Here is a 26,061-nt window from a genome sequence, read left to right as displayed (position 1 = left end):
CATTGTTTTCACACTTTTGGTTGTTTACTTGTTATTGGTATATTGGTTGGTATTTAAAAAAAAAAAAAAAAAAAATGCTGGTCTATTGACTTTAGACATTCTGAACAAATGTGTTTGCTTACTTTTCCAGGTAAACAGTCCCAGGTCAGTGAACGAATGCAAATCAGGGGAGGTAACCTGTTCCAGAGTTTAGGAGCAACAACATCAAAGGAACGGTCACCAAACCGTTTGTATCTTAGTATCTAAAATCTCTGCTAAATAAGGTGAGGCCATTAATGGCTTTAACAGCAAAAAGTAAAATCTTAATCAGTTATTAAATGAACCGGCAGCCAATTAACATGATATAAAACGGGTGATTTCTTTGCACTGTTTAGCTGCATTTTGAACCAGGTAGAGCCGCAAAATGTGCATTACAATAGACAAACCTTGTGCTAATAAAAGCCATAAAGATTGCCACCTCCAACTGCTCTGAACATGGCTGGCAGCCAATGAGTTAACATTGTTAATCTATTGCTACATTAGTTTTCATTCAAAGTCACATAAAGGGAGTAAAACATGTTTTGTTTTTTAATAATCCACTGTGCGTTTCAGAACGTTATGTGGCTCCATTGTTATTCAGTAGCTTCATGGTTGGCCCAAACATTTATGGTTTCAAAAGCTGAATTTGATTTGTACCTCAATAAATTGCATTAACTATATTATAGCTGTGTTATTTACTCCAAACCAGTGTCACTCTTGCTTTTTTTTTGCATTGGGGGAGTAAATCACATGGCCCACCTTTAATTTGCACCTTCATATTTAAAGTGAAACACTGTGTGTGGTGATACTGGACTTGAATCACCCGATCACCAGAAGGGCCCCAAGCAGCTGCTTAGTTTGCCTCAGGCCGGCTCTGGCTCGCTCAGTATTGTTGTTTTAAAATGCTGAAGTGCTTGAATAAGGTGTGAATGACACAGCTTTGTGTATGAAGTATTGACTGTGATGCTAATGATTTAGCAACTAGCTCAGAGTTAGTACATCATCAGCTCATTGAGTAACAGACTGATCCATCCACACTACATGACAGAGCGACTTAAATGTATTTCATTTGATTTGATATTAGCAATATGTATCTATCTTTGATCCTTCTAACTCTTAAGTATATATTTTGTTGTATTATTTAATTATTTTTATGAAGCAACAAAAACAGATGATGGAAATATGACTACACAAGTGTAAGGACAAGAAATAACAACAGAATAAGCGACCCCCGTCCTATATATTTTTCAAGTTATTTCATTTCAGATGTTAAGAGGTTATTATGTCTAGTTTTTTATGTATTGTAAATGTATTGTTCTGTGTTGCAGTGTAGCTCAAAATAGTATCCGTTCTCCAGTTTCTGTGATGAGAAGTAACTCATACCGAGAGGTGTGGTTTCACTGACCAGGAGGGGGTTGTGCTATGTAAATGTGAAGATTCTGTCTATTGACTCCCAGAAGGTGTAAATCTTTGAAGCTAAAATTCTCCCTTAAGGAGTTTGAGGAGTGCCTACATTCAAATGACCACATCTTTGAATGTGATCTGATTTACATGTGTTAGACATTGTTGGGAAGCTTAGAAATCACACTTCCAGAATCTGTAAATAGCTACTAATAATCTGGCCTACTTGTTCCCGGTTTTGCCATGGCTGACCACAAAGAGGTGAACCACTTTATAGCAGTACCACGGATACCTACATAATGTTTCAGATAAGGACTGCATCAAAAGCTGCGGTGAGGTCCAATAGTACCAACGCAACAGGGTTCCCAGCATCTATAGAAAGTGCAACGCTGTGTTACCCAAACCGAGTTTAGTCAAATTGGGTCAAGCTGAGTAGTGCTAGAACAGTATATTGAAAACGGTGTTTGGTTTGAGTCCGTCTTGCACAAAAACATCCTGGAGACTTGTCGGGTCTGCTTAATATTCTCTCAGGCTCGGTCGTGTTTGGACAGAAAAATGTGGCCATGAGCTGACACACACAGCATCAGACACACTGCGTGCCTGATCCACATTGTAAGTCAGTAAGGATGACTTTTTGAATAATTCACTGCGAACGTTATTCATTATGAATGGCTCATGTTCTGGAAATCCAATGAATTATTGAAGCCTTCGGGAAGAGTGATTGAGCTCATTAACGCGGAATTACCTCTTTATCTTTGAGTTGAGGAGCTAAGATAAGTCCTTAAAGTGGTCCTTGAGAGCTGCCATTATCTTTGTAGCCCAGTTTCCCCCGTCCAGACCTCTTCTCTTCATCCACAAACCTATACAGCACATGCACAGAGTTGAGTCCATGATTACACTCAATAAATGACTAAATATCTATCTAAAAAAAAGGGGGCAGAGCTGAAGATGCTGAGAATTTCGTTGGGAGTGACCAGGACGGACAGGATTAAAAATTAGCATAATCGAGGGACAGCTCAGGTTGAACAGTTTGGAGATAAAGATGGTCCGCTGTGTTGACCCATAAAGGGAGAAGCCCAAAGAAGAGGAAATGACTAAATATCACAAAGAATTGTTGTCATCCTTTGAACTGTACATGCAGGATGTTGTGAGTTTAATGATTATATATCAACTATATATGATATTGTGGAAGCTTATGAGGACCCCTGCTGTCTATTTGCTCTAACCTCTCCAACAAGTATAAATGAATAATGCTACATGCACATGATTCCAATTTTCTTCAAAAGGGCATGCATTTCTGGACGTTGTATGCAGGTGCTGGGTTCCAAAGGTCTGGGACCTTTCTTTGTGGAGTTTGCATGTCCTCCCTGTTGGTCTCACCTTGCGTCAAGTGAACCAAATGCATGGCACAAAGCAGGGTGTAGAAGCATGGATGAGTTTAATCGCATGCATTATAGTCAATTTGAATCCACATATAAATACGACAGATACCCCTGTTTCGCTCTTTGCACTCCTGTCATGTCACTTCCGGTCGGAGTGTTTGGCTTTTGGTGAGTAGGATTGTATGCTGCTTCACGTTTCTCTTGTTCATCTACTTGTGCGCTTATGGAGTTCCTTTTCTTGTACTGCAGAGCAGCTGGGCTTGCACGCCTCGCTCAAAGTGTGCTGTTTGTTGAGGTGATAAGTGTCCGTTCTCTCTCATCAGCATTAATCCGCCTGGTGCCTCACGGCTAACGCTGAGGTGGTTGCAGGTGAATGCCGGTAGCAGCGCGAGTTTCTCTCTCTCTCTCCCCCGATGTGTTGTGCGGGCATCATACTCGGCAACAAGGTTTGTGAGTTCTTTTATCGCGGCGCTTAAACATATTATTTTATATACATATGTACTCGGGGCCCAGGGCCAGAGAACAAACCAGAGGAATAAGAAGAACAAGAGAGAGAATAATGTCTGTCTTCTGCTTTTATATGGTTACCAGTGGAGGGGCCATAAAACAGAGAAGGCCAATGAGACTTAAAAGATCCTGACCCCCCCCCCTCATAAAACCCAGTAGTTTACAAAATGAGGGTTCGGTCAAAATCAAATCAGGCTTTTGTCTGCATACAGGCCCTAGACAAAGAACAATAGATCCCAGCCACATGGCTTAGGTCCCAATATACATAAATGTTGGCAACCTGGCTTAAAGGAAATATGACCTGGATGATGTCACGATCAGCTGTCTGCTGCTGCTTTGTCTCGCCTTGAATTCGGCTTTGTCTCACCCTGAATTCTGCCGCGTACTTCTGCTCCTCAGTGTCGTTCACTACCGTTTCCAGGTGCTGCATGTGACTGCCTTGTATCAGTTTGTCATAGTTTGATGTCTTAATTTAGTTTTATTTCTTTTTTTTTTGTTTGTTTAGTAACTATTCTAAAGGTTCAGTTTGTTTCACTTAAGTGCAGTGGGAAAGTAAACTCGCACCGGCTGAATGTTGCAACCCCCCAATTAAACCCACTCTCCAATCGTACCGAGTCTAGTGCACTATTAGGTGTGAAAATGACCTTGTATCCCTCAGAATGAGCATTTTATACTTACATCAGGAGACAAGTCAGCTCTACAAAGGCTGCCATTATACATATTACAGTAGTTTAAATAGAAACAATGTCGTTTGCACCCATTATCTATTATTAAAAATGCAACTTGTGTTCCCTGTGTCAGCCATGTTTGCTTTAAAAAAGAAGTTCGCAAAGAGTTTGCTGACCAACTAAATGGCTTTGCTTTTATGTTCCCACTGGATTTCTATGCTTGATATGCACTGAGCCAGGGTTATAAGAAGTCCATCTCAAGTAGCTACTGTATGTCCATGACCAAGAGTGGATCTGAATGGGTTAATAGGTCTTCAAACATTGAATGCTGTGTAAAGTGTGCAGTTAATCTGTTGTGCATTTACATTGTATGTGGTGGTGACAATATGTGAGTTATGGGTTGATTTTCCTCTTTATGCGACTGTAAATCAGCACTATTTGAATAAGACTTCTGAGGCTCATAAAAATGCCTGAGTCGAGATGGAGGATCTAGTTAAGTTCTCACATGTGAAGCAGAGTGAGCTGATTGGCAGCGATGGCACCTGGAAGAGTTCTGCCACTCGTCTCTGTCAGGATATCTTTAAAGTCTCATTCAGGCTCTCAATGATTAACTTTTTTTTTGATGATGTCACTCTTTAAACTGACCTTAACGATCAGGAAGAGGAACACCGCACTTAAAAATAAAGCAGAGCGTGGGTTGAGGCTCAGTCATCTACATTCTCGCTTCTTCCAGCCCTGCAGCAAATGTATTCCTATTACTCATTTGATTTCTTTTCAGACTGTTGTGGGGGGGAAAAGGAGCTCATTCCAAAGCAATATATCAATTCTAATACATCAGTATTCACTGGTTGACATTCATAAGCCAATATCCCTCAAAAAGGATGATTGCAAATCCAGACATTGAACGAATTTGTGAGGGAAAGCTTTTGCAGCAGTTATTTCAAAGGCATTAAGGGCAGATTTATTCAAATATCCTCATTTTGTTGGAATTTTCAAGGGAGAAAATGATAAAATGTGTAAGAAAAAAGCAATAATATTGCTATTTTCTTACACATTTTATCAATTAGTTTCATATATTATATGAAACTAATGTTTTTTTTTTAAATTATTCTATTGTGGTTGGATGAATCCTGCATGTCATGGACTGCGGTCAGCAGGGAACATGAATGTCAACCATAATAATTTAATTTCCCGAAGAAAATTTCAATGAGATCACATGATAAAACCACACAGAAACCAGGACGCATATGTTGACACGTGTCAGTGTTAACATTCAATTTGCACACTTCATTACCCAGCATGAATAAATAACATGAAGGAGTTGATGATTCCCTTGATTCAGCCATACAGTTGGCTCTTTAACTTAGAATAAGTGAGCACATTCCTGTCCCTAACTCCTCAGATCAAACTACTTTGAATTTACTTTGCAATATTAGAAATAAATATGTGTTTTGTGAAAGTTTTGAAAAGAATCTTCTCTACCCAAACAAGGTTTTTTTTTTTTTTTAAGTGAATAATTGTCGGGATTAAGACAAATTCATCATGTCTGCGTCCAACGGTTTCTGAATGGGTTAATAGAAACTTTAGTGTTAAACTAAATATTATTTGAACCAAAGTCCACAGCTAGGGAAGGCTCGACAACTGGGGAATCCTCAAACTGCTTTAGGAGAACTAATCTAATAATCCTTTTCCTGTTCTGGGGACTGTTAGACGAATCAGACTCTCCAGGCAAATTGCAAATGACCAAGTGAGTGAACAACAAAAAATAAACCACTGGAAGCGAAGGGTTGCCCAACATGCCAGCTGTCTTTTTTCCTGCTTATTTATTGATGTTGTTACAATTCACAGATGTTCTGTGACATCTCATTGAAAGGCCATTTCCCTGGTTAGTTGATGTGGAAGTCACACATCCAATTGAGCTCTGACTGACCACAGAAGAAACACTCCAGCAGGCAGTGCCAAACAAGCCCTGCTCTGTGTTTGTCATCAAACTCGTGACCAACGTTTGCGAGCAAACATGGTTTTTTTTCCCCAGGAGCTGAAAAGCCAAATGTTCTCCAGACTGTGTTTTTAGACATATTTTAGACTTTTTTTCTACAGATTTCCATTTGCATATAATTTAATTTGATCTATGCTCTCTGTTGGATTTCTGTATTTGTCTGACAATAAATATTTGAAAAATACATTACTTTCAAACAGAAATGTAAAAGTTAAAGTGCCTATGAATTGAGTACCTGGTACCTGGTATTATTTTTAGTACCTGCTCTCTTAATCTCCAACTACCAGGGAATTGCCAGGGAAATGTCTAACATCTCAATATTTAACAGAGGAGTCTGGTGTATTTGGCAGCAAGTCGCATGGCAAACCCTACCACTGTATTTCAGTCCACTCATGGAGGCAGTACTGAACAAATCTTTTTTAATTAACCGACATAATGATTCAGTTACACTGAAAACAACTGCTTTACAAGTCACTAGTTTGTGTGTGTTGCATGCAAAACAAAGTCAAGGCAGTTTCATGCAGCCCTGCTGTAATGACCCCGCCCACTCCGTTACAACATTTTTGAAATGGAAACAAACCAAACTGTGTTGAGCCAAGGCGAGCTAGGAACATCTAGTGGAAATGCGGCTAAAGAAGCAATACTAGATACTACTTCTGTCACTCTCCATACATCACCCAGATAATTGGTTTTTATTCTATCCAATTGCGTACAGAGGCATCACCTCTTGGACGTGGAAGGTTACTACTCCCTTTCCAGAGATATTGGTCTGGCATTAGCCACGCTAGATTAATGTACTAAAATTAGGTCCGTGGGGGAACTGGAGCCAATCACAGCTGACCTAGGGAGAATGGTGACAGAGACAAACAACCATTCACCCTTTAATTCACACCTGTCGTCATTTAAGAGTGTCCATTTAACCTCTGATTGTTTCTGGACTGTGGGAGATCCCACACGCACACGGGAGAACATGCCACACAGAAAGGCTTTGAATGAACTGGGATTCGAACTGATGGTCATCGTTGTGTGTTACAGGACATAGGCCTACGATCGCAAAATGTGAGTATTTTAAAGGCTGAACTAAATTGTTTACAATTGTACATTCACCTGATTTTTTTTTTTTTAAAAATCAGAATTAGCCTTTTATATTTATAAAAAAGGAGCTGGGTCAGCTCTCTAGGCCATTTGGACCAACATGCTTTCACAATAACCCACAGTGGGCAAACTGAATTGCATTTTACCAATAATTGTTACTAAATGTTACACACTGTACTTATAACATCTGGTGGATTTAAGTCAACAATCTAGTAATCTTGCCTATTGCAGCTCAGTAGTATCTCAACCAGTGAGCATGTCCTCATACAGTGAATATCAGATAACAGTTAAACAGGCATGTGATCAGTGTCTGTCATTAGGCCGTAACCTCAGATTTGAAGGAAGAAGGGGAACTTCCTGTTAAATTAATGGGACATGAGTTAAACACAGGCTGAAGGCAGGAGGTAAACATGTCTGCATAGAAACAGGCGTTCGGGGGGGCAGCAGTGGCTTTTTTAATCATATAAATTCATATTTGCATCTTATAAATATTGAATAAATTAATGGTTTCTCCATCTGGTGTGTGTTCTCCGCTGTTGCATCAATGTGTGGATCTTCTCACACTCCAGTGCATGTGCTGCCTGAGCAATCTGCATGTTTATTTGATTAAAGTGACTGAATTGATAGACCACCAATTCTCTCAGTCGCGTCCATCTAGAAAACCGGAAATGTTCTAATTCTATAAGATATTGTACAGGTTAAAAATAAAGCAGAGAAAAGATATAAACACTGAGTGGATCCGTCAGTCAACTTTTATAATCACCAGAAGGTATTCCCATCAATGTAATGGTTTAATTTGCGCACAGGCACAGATGAATTTGAACCGTCCCTCCATTTAGGTTTTTGTTTAGTTATAAAGGGCCTTTTTTCTTTGAAATGATAATCTGAACTCCGTAATCCGCATTAAAGCCTCACTGCTTCTGACGGTATTTACGCTTGAGTCTCTATCCAGAATCTTTCATGGCAACATCTGCTGTGCCTTCAAAATGATCAGCAACTGCTGTGATGACTGTGTGTGTGTGTGTTACAGAAAATAAATCAGCCTTGTGATAAAAGCAAAGGTGTAATTAAAATGAGCTAATAGACCTTATTAGCGGTTTATCAGCCGCAATGGCATTCAGACATTCCCCCCAGAGGCAACGATGATCCTCCCAAAACAGGAATCGTCTTCTAGATGGGTAGCACGGCGTCCTAGTGAATACCAATGACCTCCAACTGCTTGCCTTTGTGCGGCTTTTGACAGCGGAGTAGCAGTTTTCCTAGACTGGCTAATTCGACACAATAATGCCTGTGTGGGAGGCTGATGAGCGCTGCCGCAGGGAGTATTTGAGAAAGGTTAGACTGAGACGAAAGCGTGTTGCCATCACACACACCATTCATCACCGCATTTATACCACACAGTCACAATAGGCTTCTGTGAGTGTGTGTCTGGCTCCCCACTGATGTGTGTGTGTGTGTGTGTGTGTGTGTGTGTGTGTGTGTGTGTGTGTGTGTGTGTGTGTGTGTGTGTGTGTGCGTGTGTGTGTCAAGGTGAAATGAACCCATTGTTTTTATTGTAGGTATAGTAGTGCTGGGTAGTATAACCAACATACATACCAAAAATACCATAATTTATTGAAGGAAAATGACCAGCAAGCAGCACAGGGTGGTCGAGGAAAAGTGCTTATCTTGTCAAACATGTTACTGTGCATCATTTTTGGTCTCAAAGACAAAACAGTCGTCTCCAACAATGTGTGTGTGACATACTGTAGATGGTGTTGTGAAAATCAGCATTCATCCTAGCTTTGTTTGCTGTCAAATGTTAACCTTAATGAATAAGAACATCATATATAAATGGATGAAACATCTGTCTTTCTGTTAATTGCCAGTGTGTGCAGTGCTGACTTTGGCATGACCCGGGATTCAAGCAGCAGCAGCACAGACTCTTTATTCACTGACAGCATGTCAACTGGGTGAAGGTGGTCATTCCAAGCTGCTGTGTTTGGAAAATAAGGCATACTATCCTGAACCAAGGGACACATACACTGACTTTAGATTACACTGACTACAGGGTCTCCGCGGGGTCTTACAAAGTCTTAAAAAGTTTTGAATCCAATAATTTGAATTTAAGGCCTTAAAATGTCTTAAATTCTCTTAAAATCTCATAAAAGGTCTTAAATACAATTTTGAAAGGTCTTAAAAATCTATTAACATTACTTTTATTTAAAACGTGCATAAACTTTGGACTGCAGGAGGAAGTTGTAAAACCCGTAGAAAAGCCACGCACACACAGGGAGAACATGCAAACACAGTGCCGAAAGGCCCTTGTTCCAACCGGGGCTCAATCTCGGGTCTTCTTGCTGCCAGAACAAGTGTGCTTTGAACATTATTCAAAAGACTTCAAACATAAAATAATGCCCGAATATTTTATTTTGAGTTTATCATTATTAAAATAACATTTTTAAATTAACATTTTTAATAGTTTTCTTAGTCTGCTCACTTGCTCGGGCAGCTGCATCACCTTATATCTTAGGGGTTTGAAAAGCCAAAATATAAAATAATATAATTATTTGAATTTACTGAAAAATGTATGAAAATGTATAGGTTTTATATAATAAAGTGACAGATGTCAAGAAAATATTAAATTATCTTTTTTTGTTGTTGTTCCGTCTACAGTCAATCATTGAATGGTAAGTTGCAAAGAAACATAAGTCTGCAAATGTAATATAAATGTAGAGTAAGTATTTGCAAAAAGTGCTCAGTTACTGTGCTCAACAAGCAGTGGGTGCTGCTGGGATCTCCTCCCCCTCCCAAAGCACTCACAGTTGGTCAGTCTCACAGTCGCCTCAGCAGCAGTCCACGGGCCTCATTTATAGACGTTGCGTACGCACAAAAGAAGGCGTACGCCACTCTCTACGCAAACCGTGGGATTTATAAAAAGAGAACTTGACGGGAAAATGTGTGGTCCTCCACGCCAACTCTGACCCATGCGTACGCATATACCTGGGGTAAGGAGAAACTGCGCCACTAATGGCAGAAGAAAGAAAAGGGAGAAATGTGTGAAACGGGAGAAATGTGTGAAACTGATTGTGTAAAATAAATGGTTATATTACCTCTCATATATGAATAGTTTAATTGCAATAAATGGATAAAAACAATCACATTTCTACAATAAACAAACAAAAAAACTCCCTGGAGTGCACGGGAAACATATGATTTAGGACAATAGTAACACAACAGTAGGGCAAATTATGTTTACACTGATATCAGGGTAATTCTCACACGTGTAGCAGATACCTAATCGATGGGCATATAAAGGCAGGTACTCACAATGCGTAATGGCGCACAATGGCTGCTTTGGCACTGTTAGAGGATGTGGCAAACGTAAGGATACGGAGGGAGCGGAACTTCCGAGACCAGCAAGATCGACTGGCCAACAGTGATGAGTGGCTGATGAGCCGTTTCCGACTCCCACGAGCTTCCTCTTGGATCTGTGTGCGGCATTGGGCCCATCCTTAGAGAGGAGCACCCGCAGAAACCACGCCGTGCCAGTCCCGCTCCAAGTGCACACGACACTCGGGTTTATGGCGACAGGTGTTGTGCCAATGTAGGTATCCCCGACAGAAAGTGTTTCCCCTGGCAGCGGGAGAAACAGTGGAGGCGGAGAAACAGTGGTGCGCTTGCTTTCACCCAAGTAAATTAAAACTAACAACAGCATTGTTTGATGATTTATTTTATGTATACTTCACATACTACTCTATAACCTCTGGTTTTATGAACAGCTTTCTTCTATTCTAGCCAATAATATGGGGGGATACAAATTATGGCAGACAGGTAAACAGTCTGAAATAATGTGTTTCCCCCATATCTTGGGCGTGGTATGACCCGCAAACAGGTACGCCACATTAAGAGTGGATTGTGATTTATAAAGGGAAATCGGCGTAGGACGTGCGTAAGCACTTTCTGTGCTTCGTGCGTACGCCAATTTTTACGACAGTTTTATAAATGAGGCCCCTGGCCTGCAGTCAGAGCAGAGAGGACAGTGTCTAGGCTGCTAATGGCCTTTCCGGCCCTGGCTTACAAAGCGGGATGTAAAGGAAAATGTTTCTTCACTCAGTTGCACACAAAGATAAATCACTGCATTTGGCACATATCAGACATTATATATATACATACAAACTAGGCGATGACGTCACTTAGAGATTTCTTGCGACTTTTAGGACAGCCAATAGCGACTTTCCTTACTGAGGAGTTGGCAACACTGCTAGTGTATGATGACTGAAATAGTCATGGCCTGTCAATGTGTGATTTGTTGGTGGAATTATAGTTTAAATAAATGAACACTATTTAGCTACGGACACACTGTAACACACAATATACGGACACAATACACAATAACTCTGGCACTCTGTTTGTATACTAATAGTGTGCGTTGCTGGTGAGCAGTAGTTTTTATAACCTCAGGGGGAAACACCAACAAGTAAAATTGGCACCATGTCAGCTTGTACACAGATGATTGCACCACCTGAAGCTTCAAGGCTAATTGACTAATTGTTTGTCTGCAAGCAAAAGCAGCTGGTGTTGGATTCAATGTGAGCAAATGTTGTCATTGGTAAAATGTGACTTACACTCCACCAACACTTATATAAGAAACTGCTTGGTTTTACTATTGTTTATTGATAATATAATATACTGTACCTTGCTGTGGTGTGGCGACGAGTGGCAAATATGTAACAACTGTGGTTATTTCCCAGACATTTCAACCACTGAAAGATAAGAAGTGCGTCTGCTGAGTAATTTTATAGATTAACTGCTTTATTGGGTTTTTATAAAGAAATGGTGAAAAGATCATGAGATGCTTAATGACATAAAACATGATCGTGAGCTGCAGTGGTTTACTGTTTTATAAAAAGACATCATGGGATTGTGTGGCTGTGAAGGAATCTGTAATGTTGATGAAGAGGACGGAGTAGAGAAATTACCTCATTTGTACTTTGTTACAGAGACATGGAGGAAAAAAAAAAGTTTTTTGCGTTATCTCGCAAATATTGCGTTATCTCACAAATATTGCGTTATCTCGCAAAGTTTTGCCACCCACGAAATGCCTCCTCACCGCAGCCCTAAAGAGTTATGGCTGTCAAATCTCCAAACATTGTAACAGTCCCACAAGTACTACATGTATATATGGATACTACATATATTATATATTGTATGGATACAGATTTATTTATAGTATTGAAAGAATTTATAAAATTGTGGGTATGGATGTGTGGAGAGAGAGAAACGGAGCAGAGCGCAGACGGCGGCAGAAACAGCTGTATTCATTCGTTTACGTTATTGCTGAAAATAAACAGACTATTTACGCAAACGGTTAGGTTACATGTTTTTATTGCTTTTTTGATCTGCTTTGTTTTCCTGACGTAGAGTGTTGACGGATAAATCTTAGTATAGATGCCAAAACAGCCAAATAGTCTTACAAATATCTGTCAATCAAGTTAGTAGAATATTTTTTGCTTGTGTAAGAAATCATATCTCGCTGAACATTAGAGGTTGTACCAATATTGTCCAACTTAGGGTTGCCTATGATCTGCCTTTTCCCTCCTGCGGTCCGTTTCACAAAGCAGGTTTAGTGAAAACTCTGTGAAAAAGTCTGCTAACCCTGAAATGAGGTAAACTGAGTTTTCCGTTTCACAAAGGGAGGTAAGTCAAACCAGAGAAAGAGGGGTAACTCTAGCCTGTTTCACAGAGAGAGTTAACTTAAGCTCTCAACTCAGAGTTCAGGGTTAGACTTGGAGTTTGATGAACCTGCTTTGTGAAACGGACCTGCAGTAATAGTCGGTCCCTAAAGGGAGTCAACAACTACTATCAGTTATAAAATGATGATGAAGGACAAAGCTCCAGACGGATTTAATTAAATCATCGGAATACTGTTCGAGACAAACCTAGCAAAGATTGCAGAAGATCCCTGTCTCTTACACTGGGGTTATAAGTAAACAGGTGCTTCCTCATCATCCTCTTGCTTCAGACCCTGATGTGAGCAAAACTGGAGCAGTGTCATGTGAGAGATAAGATTCTGCCCATGTCACTTTTCTTAATGTGTTTGAATAATTTGAGTGTCTCTACCTATCCCGACTTACCCCACTAAACAAGAGGCAGGTGCTGTTAATGTTTGTCATCTGTCACAAAGACGCTGATCAGGATCCAGGTGTTGTGTCATAATGATATAAAGACATATTCATTTATGTAGCTCCTTTTAAAACAGTTACAGAGTGCGCCACAATGAAACTACATGAATTAAACACACACCATAAAATTGAGTTTTTAGGGGAAATGAAATAATTTTAATACCATATATATATTAATAATCTTCTAATCATATTAGAAAGAATTCTTATTTACAGATAATTACCAGGGATTTACTGTTAGTGTTATTGTCCTTTAGTTGTGATTTAAGGTATTAATTAGTGGATATAAATGATTAATTAATGTTATTAATTAATTATGTTATAAATTTGCTTAAAAATATCAAACGGGGCACCACTCCTCTCAAAGCGAGGAGAATGACAGAAGGACTGTCACTTAACGACCTTAAAATGGCTCTCGACTATCAGTTTATCATTAATTAATAATAAGCATATTAATATTAATTAAGATTAAATTTAGGAAGGGAAGGTATGAGGTACTGGCTTCTTTCAATTACCCTAGTCACAAACAAGCTACACAAAAGACAGAAACTGTACTAAGCTGAAAATGTATTAAAGCATTAAAATTGATTAATAATAACAAAAACAAACATTAATTCTCTAATCTAAAATAGCTACTGATAAACTGTTTGAATATGTGCATAAAAAGGGACATTGATATGGGTGCAGCAATGTTTATGTATGTGCATGTGTGTGTGTATAAAGAAAAGGGGGGCGTGTCACTCTTTGGCAGCTGAGCTGGTGACAGCGTGGGAACCAGGAAGTAAACAAAACAACGGCAAAAGGTGGGGGAGAGAGAGGAAGCAGTGGAGGGGTCTCTGACGTGACGGTTATCACGGTGACGCTCCTCCCACTTTGGGGTTAATAAAATGACCGATATGTCACGTAAAATGGCTTCACTCGCTATTACCGTGAGGCAACGCGAGATGGTGCCTGGACTCAGATTCAGTCAGCTCTTCTCTCACCAGCAGGGGGCCAAGTGAAAGAGGGGGGTGAGGGAGGAAGGGTAGTCAGCGGTGACGCGGAAAATTTAAAGAGAAGTGAGGCTGATCAGAAAACTCCTGTTAATCACGCAGCTTATCTGGCGTCTGGAGTGGCAGCTCAAACGAAAGGCACCGAGAACAAATAAATCAATCAACAGCTGTGCGGACGGCACCACGGTTTAACATCAACGATATAGAACCTGTTAACTATACAGTTCGCTGGTCTTATCTAACTGATCTTATCTCAGGCAAATTACAGCCGTGAGTGAAACATGCACACGGTGATATATACTGTATTCTCTTCTGTTTAGTTTTGCGGCCCTCTCCCTCCCTCATCAGACTAGTGATTGGATCGGCAGTTCATTTGAGTGTACTGAATCACTTGAATCAGTTCATTAAAATGATTCGTTCAGTTCTAAGCAGGAGCCCAGTGCGCCGCTACGTGACTCACCTCCTCCCTGAGTGCAGTACGTGCGCGCAGTGGGTCATAGAGTGAGTGAGTGACAGCGCGGATGAGATGCATGTCCTCAGCGTCAGTACACCTCCTCTCTGTGTGTCAGTTCGTCTCTCATCGTCAGTTCACCTCCTCTCTGTGTGTCAGTTCGTCCCTCAGCGTCAGTTCAGTGTTCAGTGTTCCAAAATATTTGTTATTAAATGTTACATGAAGTTGCTAATTGTTGTTGTGCTATTAGCTTCAGCATATTATGCTGAAGCTAATAGCACAACAATAATTACTTGTCTTTAATGTCTTTGTTAGTAACCTCACAAAACATTTATAATGGTGGTGGCAACAGTAAGTGCACTCCAAGTTTAATTCCTTCAATAGAAGCAAATTTTATTTAAAAGTCAACAAATGTGGACTTAAATCAATGAAACAAGTTGAATGTGTGGTTTCGAGCTTTAACCAAAATGCATCTTTGAATACTCCTCGTTTTGTAAACAGGAATGGCCACTGGTCTTGTATCTCTGAGATTGTTGGAGGGGGGCATGTGTTGATCATATGTCTCTGAAAAATATATGTCAGTGAGATTGATGTTTCGATCTCTGTCAATTCAACAGCCCTGGGCCCTACAGACTCGAAAAAAACTTTCATATTAGCTCTCTTCTGCTCCAAAGATTCTGGAGACTCTCCCTCTGGACGCGATCTTGGCTGCCAATTAATGCAACCATAACTGTCTACCTTGCAACGCACAGTTTTGGTGGAGGTGCCAGGATCCTCACCTTCCTTCTTCTTCGGCTTCCGAATGCGATCAAAGGTGTTGCTGCGATTCACATGTTCTATTCTGGTTTTCAACTGATTAACAAGCGAATGGTACCCAGAGCCAAGCTGTTCTCCATCTATTGATGTGTCTGCAAAAGTCAAGGGATGCTTTGAGACAATCATTTTTGCCACGTCAACACAGTTAGCCCTGTTAGGATTGGCACAATGCTCTTGCATTGCACTCACCACTGTTCTGATCATGGATCTTCTATCACGTGGGTCAACCCTCATCCCTCTTGATATGCTGCGTGACAGACTGGCTGGCATCTTGTCCCAAGGAATAACAAAGTTCTGAACCCAATTACTTTGAGTCAAAGGGGAGGTGATGGTCATGTGGGGTCTGCTGAAATCTTCCTCTGTCAGAGTCTCCAGAAACGACAAGGACAGCGTTGGTTCATCTCCCTCTGAAGACATAATAAACACAATATACAGTCATGGAAAAAAAGTATTGGCACAACAATTTGTTTCCTCAAATTCAACAAAGAAAAATATACTCTATGGCGTGGAAAGTGGATATTGCATGGTAAAAAGTATTGGCACACCTTCACAAAAAAGTATTTTAATACTGATAAAATAACAATTCTCATTAATATAATCTAATGCTAATGTTATGGATACTAAGACACCTTGTAGCATTCCTGACAATCCTTCTAAATGACAGTAGACTTCATTGGACTCGCATTACAATTCAATGGATTTCTATGGCGTAGGGCTGTAACGATACACAAACTCACAGTTCGGTTTGTATCACAATTTTTGACCCACGGTTCGATACACACCGTGTGACACCAATGAACTATTTACAAATATACACTATTTACATGCCAACCAGGTCATTGCCCTGCCAGGCGCAAAGGCCAAGCCCGAAAGGCAAAAACGCTGCTCAGTCGGGTCCGCAAGACGCAGGAGCCAACGTTGGACCACAGGTATGGCCCCGCCAGGCGCAAAAGCAGCGCAGGTCAGCCCGCAAGACACAAGGCTAACATGAGTCTAAGCCACACCAAGTACCCGCAAAGTCTAGCTGCCACATTCAGGCAGTAAGACCTGGCAAATGTAAAGTGGGCGGATACAAATGCTGTAACCCACACACAGACATTTCACATCCTTACCAGGTACAATTCACAGTGGAGATTAAACAATCATTGATCGCAAGCCTACATAGATGTTTTATAAGTTTGGGTGCGGGTGTGATCGGGTGTGTCGGTATGTCTTAAAGCCTATCCATGGTCCTTAGCAGACATGAAATGTTCTTGGATCACTCAACATAACAATTAATTAAAACATTACACATTTTCTTTGAACATACATTTTTCTCACCCTTCTGTTGGAAAGCTCTGATGAATAAACGATATTCAACCGGTGTTAAATGGTTCTGGAGGTCTTCTTTCTCCACTACCACCAGGTGGCTTTTCTTTATCACGCCAACTACTGATGATAGGTGCTCTGTCAGTGTCCTCAAACGGCCATCATCCAGATCTGGAAGAATCTTCTGAATCGCTTGCACGCAATCAGCTTCCATAACTATAATGAAGAACACACTGAATGATGCAAGGAAACAACAGGGAGGTCCAAGATTTTGTAAACTGGCAGTGGATAATAGTCCTGCAGACAATCTGCATTTATACACAAATATTTATTGTGAGACTCTAACATGTGGTAAACACCAAGATCGATTAGTAATACGGAGTCATGCACCAACACAACAAAACACACCTGCTCATCATCAATTACTATGAGAGATATTCCACCAAAGATTAAAGTTTCACCAGTGTGCTCCAGAACAACAACAAGGCCTTTTGTGTACTTGGTCCCTTTGTAGGTGACTGCAGATACCTCTAAAGCTTGTGTTTTATCCATGCCTGATGCCACTATTACACGCTGAATACCGCTGTTGTACGACTCTTTATCAATTGGAATTGCTTCCCCTGCAACCTGAATAATGTGTGGGAACAACTGGCCACTGCTGAGGTAGGCTTGCAGAAGCTGGTGTCTTTCAGCTAAGGTTTTGCTTAAATTTAGAAAGTTGTGGAGTTTTTGGGCACATTCCTTAAAATAGGAATGTTTGCTTTCAAACACGAATGAGTGGTCCAAATTTCAAAATTAGGTCTGGATAGTGCAATAAGTAGTGATGTTTTGGCTTTAGGGTGTGGTCTGGGAACAGGGTTTTACGCAAAACTAAGTAATCCTCCAATAGCACTTTTAGATATCCAATCTGATTATGATGAATTTTGGGTGCACAGATTATTTCGGTCTATTCCCTCAGTTTCAGGCACAACTGCCAAACCTCACTTTCAATAGGATGCTTGATCCACCTACCAACATAAATTGGTAAAAGTCGCAGAAAACACCAATTTTGTGCCGCTGAACCACTGAGCTTCTTAGCCTTATCTTTCAGTGGACACGGTTGATTGTGTGAATCATTCTCTAAAAGTTTTGTTTGTGAGATTGCCCGATTAATCTGGTCATAGGTGAAATTCTTTTCAGATTTAACCAAATATCCAATGTAGAGGGCCAGATCATTTGCCACAACTCCCTCAAAAAGGTCATGCCCAAGACATGGAGGAAGACCAGTGGAGACATGGAACGACCTCAGGGAGTTAAAAATTGAATCTTTTTTAATCCCATTTACCAAGGCAGTGTCAGAGGTCAGTTGCTGAACACTCTGATTATAGTTTGTCGGTGTTCTAAACGGGCCAAGTGCTACGGGTGATTGTTGAAATGTGTCCCTGTCAATCAAGCAGTATCTGCAAAAATGTTGACTACTGCTGAAATTTTCGGTAAAGCCACCAATGCAGTGAGAACCGAGATTGTCGCCACACATTGCAATAACGGCTTGAGGTGCTCTCCATCAACAGACAGAAATCCTGTCTCCTCTAATTCTTTCAGGTCTTTTATTAGGCGAGCAAACACTTTATCCTGACCAAATGATTTGAAGTCTTCCTCTCTGCAAAGTAAAACGAGCTGTGTGGGGTCAACAGTAGAGCGATTATGTGGTAATATTTCTCCAATTGTCATGTAAATGGCCATGATTTTATGTTTCTTTTTGCCAGAGCCAAATGGGTTCACAACTTCAAAAGCAAATTCCTGCATTAAGGCATTGTTTTTAAAATTCCCACCATCACTAACATCATTCAAAACCATATCCCTTTGGACATATGATTTTGATTGTGAATACTGTTCCCTGTCAGTAGACTGCCTAAACAAAGCAGAAAGGGTTTCTTTCAAAGGGACATATTGGAAAAAGCGTTCCTTCCCATGGTTATTCCCCAAGTACATCTGGACAGGTGCAACATAATCAAAATGTTCTTTGAAGTATGTTTTTCTTGTTCTGTCTGATCGTAAAGCACCTTCACTATACATAGATAAAAGATCCTCTTGCTCAAGTTCCCTGATTAGCTTTTGTATGTCATCATTAGGGATGTGTAACTCTACAAGCTTTTGTTCGAACTTTTCAAGTATGCGTTTCATTCCACTGCCGTGAACCTCCTGAAACCCATCAATAATGCACTGTATGGTTGTGGCTGTGCCACTCATATTAATTAGCTATGTGCATTCTCCGTGACCGTCAGCTCGTTTTCCCTATAAACTGCACGAACATGTATTAAATATGGAACATGGTAAATTCATTTTGGGGAAAAAATTAAGACGTTTAATGTGGACAATCGTGTACAGAAAGCTAGGAGATTGAGATCACGTCCTGCATGCTAGCAGCACTGCTAGCAGTGGCAAACTTGTGAAACACCTGCCAAATGAAATCAGTGCTATCCAGTCTTAATTTCAACGAAGACTGGATATCAAACAAATGATCAAGGTCAGGGTTTGTTTACCTTTACGTAGTGGGACTTAAAAAAGTATTTTACTGTAGTATTGGAAGTAAAGTATTGTAGAAATTGCTGAAATGTCTAACAGTGCAGTGGTTTTTTTTTAGTTTGTGAAGTTCCGGGGTGAACCAGGGAGCCGAGTGAGTGAAGGTGACAGTTTTGGTTTTTGGGGGGCCAGTTTGTTGAGGGATGAAGAGAGTGTGCTGTTGTAGATGTTGACGAGGTCCATGGGGGTTGGATTTGCAGGAAAGGTGAGGCTGGAAAGAGTGTTTGATATGCAGGTGGAGAGACAAACTGGGCAGATGGATTTAAGGTTGCGAAAAGGGATTGTGCGGTCCTGTTTGGGTTGGGGGCGGGAGTGTCAACGACAAGTGGGATGGCCAGGTGGTTAGATATGGAGAGGTCAGTGCTGGAGATATTGTGGATGTGGAGACCGGTGGAGCAGACCAGGTCTAAGATGTGTCCACGGTTGTGAGTGGGAAAGTTGGTGTGTTGGGTGAAGCTGAGGCAGTTGCTAAGGTCCAGAAAGTCCATGGCGAGATTGTCTGGGGAGTCAATGTGGAGGTTGAAATTGCAGAGGAGTAAAACAGATGGTGAGATTGAGGAGACTGCGGTGATGAATTCAGAGAGTTCTGGTAGAAATCATGAGTTGGGTTTGGTGGAGCGGTAGATGATTGCAATGGTGAGAGGTTTAGGACCGGCAGGGATGGAGAGTGGGCGAGGTTGGAGGTCTTGCTGGTAGATCGCAGCGATGCCCCCTCCTCTGCCCTCAGTCCGTGGGTTGACCATGTAGGAATATCCAGCAGGGGTGGTTTTGTTGCGTGAAAAATAATCAAGTGTATTTTGCCATGTTTCATTAAGGCACAGAGAGTCAAGTTGTTGGTCGATGATGAATTCATTGAGAATGAGACTTTTATTGTTGAGGAATCTTGTGTTGAGGAGGGCGATTTTTAGGTGATTTTTCTTTGAAATTGATGGGGTGGAAGTAGGAATTGAACGGAGATGGAAGGTGTTCACACTCGATGTGTTCTGATGACGCGTGCTGTTGTGATGGCGCGGAGAGGAAGTGCAGGAGCCGGTGGGTAAGCTGCGGTCAGACCAAAGCGATGGATGTAGTTTTTTGCAGTGGAGCTGTACAAAAACTTTCTGCGGGACCCTGGATTAATGTAACGGTGGCGGAGTATGGAAGCAAATTTGTGCCATTATACAAATTAAAAAGCATTAACAGAAATGCTTTCTCATTTTCAAAATGGAGCTGCATTTTGTGACCCATAAATAAAATGAATTATCAATATTTCAAAATGCATTTTCATTTTCAAATTCAAGACTGCTCATTCTGTGACTTAATTAAAATGATAAAGAAAATGACATTTAAGATTTAATTTTCAAAACATCCTCCAGCAAAAAGGTAACAAAATTCAATTTGAAATGTCAAATTTTAAAATTAAAATGCATTAGATGAAATGCTTTTTCATTTTCAAAATGTAGCTGCATTTTTTGACTCATAAATAAAATTAATAATCAATATTCCAAAATGCATTTTAATTTTCAACTTAAAAACTGCTTATTCTGTGCCTTAATTAAAAGACAAAGCAAACAGAGAAATGCTTTTTCGTTTTCATGTTCGCGTGCAAAAAGTGTTGCATAATTCAAATGAGTTCGCAATACGGAGCGGCGCAGGATAGTGACGTCACTGGCCACTCCCGTTCTTCTGGCTCTGCTACACACTCACACAAACGAGTGGAGGAACATCGCGGACCAGACTTCTGTTAAATATTGAAATGTCAGACATTTCCCTGGTAATTGTCAGAGATTAACCCACGTTTTTCTAGGATTGTTAAAGTACTTTTAACCGATCTACAGTTCAGCATTATTGTTTGGCTCGATCCTTGTGTCGGAGTTCTCAGGAGCGCAGACTGTGACACAAACACACACAGCTGCAGCGTCTATGCAGCCGGTCACAATCAGCGGTGCTGTGCCTAAACACACCAGACTCCTTAGTGAGCTTTCAACGTTTCCCCCGGTAATTGTTGGAGATTAACCCACGTTTTTGGGATTGTTACGTTAGTTTTACTGATCTACAGTCAGTTGTGTAAGACTTGTTTTTCCTGTGACGGCACTCTGGTCATTCAGTCGTCGGCAGTCTGGCGAAGTGGCGATGTCAAGCATAGTATCTGATCAGCACCATAGATATAAAAAGAGGTAGATGTGTCGTCTGCGCTTCTGGCCAATACTGTCGTTGGACACTCCGCCGTAAGACATCTATACTTTTTATATCTATGCTCAGCACGCTTGGAAGAACAATGGGAGTGGCCAGTGACGTCACTATCCTGCGCCCATACGTATTGCGAACTCATTTGAATTATGAAACACTTTTTGGAGGGCGAACATGAAAAGGAAAAAGCATTTCTCTGTTTGCTTAGTCTTTTAATTAAGGCACAGAATAAGCAGTCTTGAATTTGAAAATGAAAATGCATTTTGAAATATTGATTATTCATTTTGTTTATGGGTCACAAAATTCAGCTCCATTTTGAAAATGAAAAAGCATTTCTGTTAACGCATTTTAATTTGAATAATGGCACAAATATGCTTCCATAGCGGAGGAGAAGTCGAGAATTTTTTAAAGATGTGATGAGTTTGGTGAAGGGAAGAATTTGGGGAATGAGCTGGCCGAGGCTGTGGAGAGGCAAACACTGTAGGTGGATGGTGAACGGTGAAGAGACAGGCGGTGGAACAGGATCAACAACCACAGTGTGGAGGATGGAGAAGCCAGCACTGGCTAGCTAGCCTGCGCGAGTCGAAGGGTAGCGGTCCAGGCCAGTAAGGGGCTAACCGAACCGAGACAAGTGGAAACCTGCCCAGATCTCTACCCTCAACTGACCGGCGATGGAAGACGTCCACTGGATGGGAGCAGGATTGGTCCGAAAGGAAGGCAGCGGTCCACGGTAGAGGGCCGAAGCAGCCGCACCGGTACAGGTGGAGATCCGTCCAGATTTACCTTCGACCAGGTTTACGATGATGGCGGAGAGTCATTCGACACCGGCCGGTAAGTGTCCAAGCTGATGCACTGCACAGCTCACCGTTTGAGAAAGATCCAGGTAGACTGATAGATTTAGCCGAGAAAGTAAAAACTTAAAAAAGTGTTTCAGAGCGAGAAGCAGCAGCCAAGCGCACCAGCGTCCTTTCACTTCTGAGTCACGTGTCTTGTGTGCTTATGTGCTTATGTGTGTGCTTATAACCGAAGGGTTGGAATCCCCACCAAGTCTAGAGCTGGAGTGCCCCTGAGCAAGATACCCAGTCCTCATTGCTCATTGTTAATTTGACGTTCTATATGCAGATCATTCACTGTGGCGGCCCCTGGAGAGAAAGAAGTCTAAAGAAAACCAAAAAAAAAAGTAAGTTGAGTTTTATGAAATACAAATAAAGCTGCCTTGGCTTGTAGTGACCCATTATAATCACTGTCGCCAAAAGATGTTAGGCTATGGCCAGGCAGGATTGGTGCAGTCAACAAAAGGGTTTAAAAACTGAAGAAACTAAAGGAGCTGCTCAGCAGACTGGCATGGAGAGCTGGTGATCCTGGGGAAAACAAAAAGGGTACAAGCAATTTTGATTTTGTTAAGCCTGGCCTCATTAAACAGCATTTAGTGGCTACATTCAACATGTGATAGATATATTTAAGTAATAAGGGAAATCTGCTACACAAAGGAAAATCCCTAAACACTGCCAGTATTTAATATTGTCTTTATTAAAGCAATCATAGGATTATAGCAGATCACCATCAATAATATCACAAATGAAGACACAATAGACAATTTAAAACTTTATAAACAGTCAGTCAAATATTCAAATCAATTTTTAAAACTCTCAGGCGTCCAGTGAACGGTAGCCATGTGTGGTGTCATGCTGCAGTGAAACAAGCCTGTACTCCCACAATCACATTTGCTTCATATTGTTTCATTTATTCACTACCTATATTTCATTACTAATGTGTGAAATTAAGTTGGTGACACTGCACTACAGGGGTGCATTATTGTTTATAAAAGCAAACCAAAACAAACACACACAAAAAGATTACCATTCTACAACTGGTGTAAATTGAGGTGTTCTTCAAATCAGACCTTGCCCAGGACAGGATTGATGGTTTGTTCTCAAAGAACAACGAACAAAGGTCGTGCCCTTTCTGTCATCTCTGATTTTACCTGTTATGGTGGGCTCTTTAAATTTCCCCAGAGCCCTCTAGCTTTAAGTTTTTGGTAACAGATCTTTGACTTTTGATTCTAATACAGCCAACGTTTCATAACTTTCTAAAATACGAGTCCATTAATGACAAGAGTATACCTGCTACACTTCTTAATAGCCCGTACGATCCTTGTAGGCCTGTACAGCTGTCCGATTGTCCTTTGAATCATCTTGCAGGGCTTAATTATGTTTTTTTAAGATTATCAATGTTATCTTGAGACTAATTCAGACTCACTATAAGGTCTTGTATCATCCTTTTCACTTATGGAATATTCATTTTTTAAGCCTTTTTTGAATTTTATATCTAAATCAAAACAGTATGGACAGTTCAGAAGCAATTAATAGATAACATGTATTACTTTTTGCAGATATGTTTTCTTGCGGTTCAACCCTGACAGGTTTGAATGTGGGTTTTGACAGGCAGCTGTTTTCTCCTTGTTTCAGTATGCTGTGTACAACCACTGAATGTTTTAGTGGCATGCTGTGCTGGCCTACTTTAAACCCAGGTGCAATGTGTGCACATGAAGTGCATGTTAAAACTCGAGCAGCAGCATCCTGTATCAGGTGCAATCTTTGTATGCAAGTATGTACGGGACAAAGACATTTTTTTTTATTTCAGGTTTATATACGTATGATACAAGTATGGATATTGAGAAACGGCCTTTGTCTCGGTCATTTGCTGATACTGGAGTAAGCTGCACTGTAGTAGTCAAACCTTAACATAATACTTTTTTAAAAGCTTGTTTTATATTTGCAACATTATAGAGAGACATTTTCAAACAATGAACACTAGGCATTAGTGGAGAGAAAACAAGGAAGAAACACCACTGTACCACAAATGAAGGAGCGAAAAACGACCAATCAATCAATCAATCAGCCATTGCTATCCGTTCACCAATGGGATTATTTTTCTTACTTTAACATGGATGACTTTCCTCAACTGCCACAATGTTGGTGTAGTGGTTAGCATTCTTGCATTTGCAGCAAGAAGACCTGTGTTCGAGACTCAGTTCAAACAAGGGCCTTTCTGCATGAAGTTTGTCACAGTTTCAACCTGATCATAACATTTTTCATTGTCGGTTTCATTCTGTGGAACAGACAATGTGGAGCCCATGCAGCTGGGCAGAACCAGGCTGTCTGCTGCATGTACTGTTGAGAGGGAGGTCATTACATATCCCCCTGCCCATTAAAAGACAGGGCTCACCAGGGGATCCAGAGGGCGCTGGTGAGCCGCATGATGAACACTGAAACGCCCTCTTGTCCGCTACTCCAGGCTCAGCTCACCTGCAATGGTCAAACTCACACCCTGGCCGTCTTCATTGACCCTGGGGCTGACTCCAATCTTCTGGATTGTGGTCTCGCCAGGCAACTTGGGATTCACCGGGAACCTTTGGTCGACCCCATCAAGGCAACTGCTCTGGACGGATGCCTCCTCCGCATGGTTACCCACAGCACCGCTCCTCTTTGTCTGGGCCTCTCTACCTCTCCGGGTAGTCTAGAGGTGGCTAATCTTGAGTTTCTGACCCCAGCATAGCCACAGGAACATATCAGGGGGTGCTGAGAAAAAAAAACCTCAGCAGTGTGCTTAATTCAGTACATTATTAACAAATATAGGATATATACTGTGGCTTCAGGCGTCCCCACCACTTCTAATTTTTTTTATATAAATTTATCATGAACACTCGCAACTCGAACCTCTGGCAATAATGTACCTACTAGAAATACAATAGCAAAAAGGAATTGAATCCGCTCTTAAAATTACAGATAAAAGCCCCTTTTATTTTATTATTTTTCATTTTTCGCTCAATATTCTCTCAAAGCATTTTTCCCCACTCCTGATGGTAACAGCTGTGTGGACAGTGATCAAAATGCAGACATTTATTTGTTTTGCCCTGGTTGACAGTGAGTGATGCTTTGTCACTTTTCAGCACCTGTGTGGTGAACAGCGGCATTTGCGTCTTTATGCACGGCAGAATCGCTCTTCTGACTCTACCAACCAGGCTTGTTTTCTTGGCTTGTGATGTTTTTGCCAGCTCAAGTAATGTAAAAAAGTTATGTCCCTGCCCTTTCCTGTGTAAGGCTCCACCATGCAATACTAACACCACACTGTCTCCGAGCCTCTGAAGATGTGCGAAACCATGTCTTTAGGTGGCGCAGAGTGGAAATGTTCTCTCTGATGATTACCGGGAGCGAATCGCTGAAGACGTATCCGCGGTCAAAAACAGCAATAAAATGTCAACAGTTTTCTTTTTGTTGTTCTATAATTTCATAAATGCAACAAGCTATAGTTCGTTTACAGTGGATGACAAAAAAAACTTGGAAACATACATTTAACTAGTATCTTGTTTGACCTCCTTTTGCATTAAAAACTTCTGTCAAACATACTCGAAATACGCTTTTGGATAGATTCAAATCCCTCTGACTATAGCATAACTATATATAAAACTATACACTGTGTTATCTTCATTTTAAAGCCTCTGTACACCTAAATCCACAAACGTCTTC

General features: G+C 40.9%; 1 protein-coding gene across 1 annotated transcript in view; it reads left to right on the top strand.

The window, feature by feature from the left end:
• LOC310934310 (coiled-coil domain-containing protein 172-like) overlaps window positions 1–25,090 on the top strand; it is a gene marked incomplete at both ends in the record, with an annotated part of 46,779 nt that extends 21,689 nt beyond the window's left edge. The window contains one exon of the mRNA XM_083898004.1: window positions 24,830–25,090. Within this exon, the coding sequence (XP_083754130.1) occupies window positions 24,830–25,090 (261 nt within the window). The remainder of the gene's footprint in view (window positions 1–24,829) is intronic.
• Between the last annotated feature and the right edge of the window lie 971 nt (window positions 25,091–26,061).

The sequence above is a fragment of the Microchirus variegatus genome (genome assembly GCF_963457635.1).
Source record: "Microchirus variegatus genome assembly, chromosome: 11".
Classification (NCBI taxonomy): Eukaryota; Metazoa; Chordata; class Actinopteri; order Pleuronectiformes; family Soleidae; genus Microchirus; species Microchirus variegatus.
This window is presented reverse-complemented; position numbering and strand designations above follow the sequence as displayed.